This window comes from Antrostomus carolinensis, unplaced genomic scaffold (assembly GCF_000700745.2).
Source record: "Antrostomus carolinensis isolate BGI_N321 unplaced genomic scaffold, ASM70074v2 scaffold926, whole genome shotgun sequence".
NCBI lineage: Eukaryota > Metazoa > Chordata > Aves > Caprimulgiformes > Caprimulgidae > Antrostomus > Antrostomus carolinensis.
This window is the reverse complement of record NW_010322434.1, coordinates 15,640-19,146: the sequence shown is the minus strand read 5'-3', so window position 1 is coordinate 19,146 and position 3,507 is coordinate 15,640. Positions and strand designations below refer to the sequence as shown.

At 51.9% G+C, this 3,507-nt stretch overlaps 1 protein-coding gene across 1 annotated transcript in view; it reads right to left on the bottom strand.

The window, feature by feature from the left end:
- The window catches only part of LOC104526692 (protein kinase C beta type), a 70,424-nt gene extending 68,659 nt beyond the window's left edge, over positions 1 to 1,765 (bottom strand). Inside the window, 2 exon segments of the mRNA XM_029085507.1 lie at positions 1,129 to 1,211; positions 1,669 to 1,765. Coding sequence (XP_028941340.1) covers positions 1,129 to 1,211; positions 1,669 to 1,765 — 180 coding nt within the window.
- Between the last annotated feature and the right edge of the window lie 1,742 nt (positions 1,766 to 3,507).

The window sequence follows — 3,507 nt, the reverse complement described above, 5'->3', positions numbered from 1 at the left end:
TGTGGGTCCCTTCCAGCTCACAACATTCCATGATTCTATGCTGCAGGCACCGCACTGGGGTGCTGCCAGCACGTGTGCCCCAAAATCCAGCGTCAGGGCTCAGGGTGGAAATGGAGCTTTGCCCAGGCAGGTCCCACTATCAGCCCCAAGCCGGGCACTGGGATGAAGTCACCTCTTTGCCAGAGCAGTGACCAGGTTCAAGGGCAGCTCTGGGAATATGGTGGGTGTCATGTACCATCCCACCCTGTCCCCCTGCCTGGGGTCCCCAGCAGCGGAGCTGCCCTCTGGTTTAGCTGGGACAGAAACCCAGTTTTGGTGAAGGACCCTGGACCAGGGTGACCCACGCTCTGCCCTCCCCCTCCACATCCCACAGCCTCTCCTTGCAGCATCTCCTGCCCAAGACCACACTCAAAAGGGGCTGACCCCCCTCTCCTGCAAGCCTCACCCCCTCCCCAAAAGCTCTGTCTGTCCCAGTCAGGGCACACAGCCCCCCAGCAGGGCGACTGACACGGCGTGTTGAGCCTCCACCCTCCCCTGCCTGTTACGCTGCCTGCTCCCACTGCTTCTATTTTTAAGGGTGAGAGTTGTGGTGCACGGTCGTTTCCCCAATTCGATCTCTTTTCTCCTAGCAGTTCCCCAAATTAGCCAGTTTCCACGGTAAAACACAAAATCTGCCAGACAGACCTGAGAGGTGCTGGCAGAACCGCGTGAGGAGCCTCAGCCAGCTCAGCTCCCGCTCGCCCCCGAAAGCCCGAGCATTCACCAGGAAATTAAGTCCTTGTGAAAATGAGGATGGGGACTTAGTCAGAGGGCATTTAGGGGGGGTTGGTTTTTAAAGACCAGCAGTATTATTTTCCCAAAGTCACACCAAACTGGTATTTCCCCCTGATTTTGCTGTCCTTGATGATGTTCTGTGTTTTTTGAGGGCGTTGGAGCAAACGCAGCAACCCTGACCCACACAGAGAGAGCCCACACAGCTACGAACAACAGTCAATCAGAGATGCCCATGAAATAACAGCACAGAAGCGTCATCAGCCAAGAAAGCTGGAGGGACAACACCTCCAGATCGCTGGGAAAGACAGTGATGCACAAAGCACCTTCACTGGAGGAGCTGGAGCAGGTACTTACATCCGAGGCGGGGCCTTTATCAGCACCGGGGCAGGAGAAGGTAACGAACTCATGGCACCGCTTGTGCACGACGAAGCAGCAAACTGCAAGAGAAGAGAGAGACAGCGTCAGGGGTAGGTGAAGGGGTTGGCACCACACGAGCCCAGAGCTGAGGAAATAAAAAGCTATAGTAAGATCTATAATAAAAAGATCTGATTTATGAGAAGACTTTATTTTTCTTTACGTAAACCTGTGACAGATTTTTAAACCTTATTGAATATCGTCAACCGGACCAGACATTTCAGTGAAACACTGAGCAAAATGCTGAGTGAATGTCAAAGGAGGGCTGGGAACCCTTATGTTCACTTTGAGCTCACTGTCACTTGCTGCACGCACTCTGAGGTCACCATCATGCATAAAAAAAATCCGAGAATCTGGCATTTACGGGTATCTGAGCTGAAAAGTGCACGTGTCCAAAAATGGAAGATTGTACCGATGGGAACAGGTGGGCAATTTTCCTCCCACAGCTCTGCTTTTCCTCAGCAACTCCACAGCCTCCACTTGCCAGACCAGAAGACACGTACGTCTTCCTCTCCTCACGCATGCTGATGACAAAGTCACCCTTCTGGGAACAGCGCAGGAAAATTAATCCCAACATGTCGTTACCCAGACGTTCGAGTGTAAGTTTACAGAACTAAATCCACATTCCTTAAACCACCAAACCCTTAGGGCACACGCTCATCTCGAGCTGCCCGCAGCATTTCTGTGGTCTGTGCAGCCAGGGCGCTGTATTTCAAGGCTAATTCTTCCCCTAAATGCCAAATAAGCACCTTTCTTTCAGCAATAACCTTAAAAAGGCCACTCGGTACTGCAGATAACTTCAGCTGACAGCCCAGATCCTTCTCTGAGGGTCTTGACCCACCTCACCCTGCAGCTGGAGGTGGCACCAGAGCTCTGGGAAGCCGGGTTGCCCCAGGTCTGGGGAATAGAGGCACCACCTCACACCCCACATCACCTCCCCAGGTCCAACCACACTCTGCTCCGCCTCTGTGCCGTGTCCCGTCACTGCGTCCCACCACCACATCACAGAACCGCCTTGTAATGTCAAGTAGTGTCATTTGTTACCACATCTGCATCCCATCACCACATCCACACCACTCCTCATCACCGTGTCCCCACCATGTCTCAGCCCTCGGGATGGGACCTCAGCTCCAAGGCAGGAATGGAGCAAAGGGAACAAGAGCTGATTTTGTGAAGCGAGCAAAGCTGTGCCAAGGCTGTCTGTGTCTGGGGGAAACCTGGGCACAAACCCAGCTCCCTCTCAGGGGTCCCTTTATTTGCCACATCCATTTCCCAAGAGCTGCAGTTAACACTAAATGGAAGAGCAACTGGCAGATGAGACGCACAGTCTGATGGGGTCCAGAACAACTGAGCGCATGAAGCAAACTGAGCAGTGCAAAAACGAAGCAGGTTTCTATCGAATCAGCAAAGGACTGTTCCTAAGGAACAAGGAAAAGCTGAGTGACATTTCCCATCACACTCACACTCCCCTCCCCTGCCACATCCAGCTTTAAACTCGTTTTCCTTTTCACATTTTTCATTGTGAAAAAAAGCCAAACCCAGAAGGTCCAAGAGGCACAACAGCTGCCAAGAACTCTCTCCTTGTAGGACCTTGCACTTGATTTTCTGAGTCCAACAAATAAACATTCTCTTGAAAACACTGTTCACCATTTCTGCCATTTGTACACAGAGACAGAAGCATCTGGGAAGCAGGAAGGAAGAAATTAGAACTCTATTAGCAAAGATTTGTCCTGAAGTGTGTGTATAAACTCAATAAGGCTCCGTGATGTGCAGGCACTGCTGGCAGGTTGTACGGTGATACCAGCATCAAGGCAAGATTCCCAGCGGGACCAGCTCCTAAGAAGCTTTTCCACTTTGGGGACAGTGGGATTTGTTCCTGCTGGGGGAAAATAATGGGGAAATAGCCTTTGGGGAGATGGGGAAAAAGCAGGTGGTGTCGGTGCTGGTCTTCCCACCGGTGATAGGTAAGTCATCACCCACAAATGACAGCAGTCACAGGAGATCACAGAATCCCAGAATTGCCTGGATTGGAAAAGCCCTTGAAGCTCATCGAGTCCCATCATGAACCCAACACTGACCAGTCCCCGACTAACCCATGTCCCTCAGCACTGTGTCTACACGACTCTTCAATCCCTCCCGGGATGGGGACTCCACCACTGCCCTGGACAACCCCTTCCAATGCCTCAGAACCCTTGCAGCAAAGAAATTCTTCCTCACATCCCATCTCCACTGCCCTTGGTGCAACTTGAGGCCATTTCCTCTTGTCCTGTCCTTGTTCCTTCCACTGCATGTGGACCAGGCTCTGCTCTCCATTGCTCT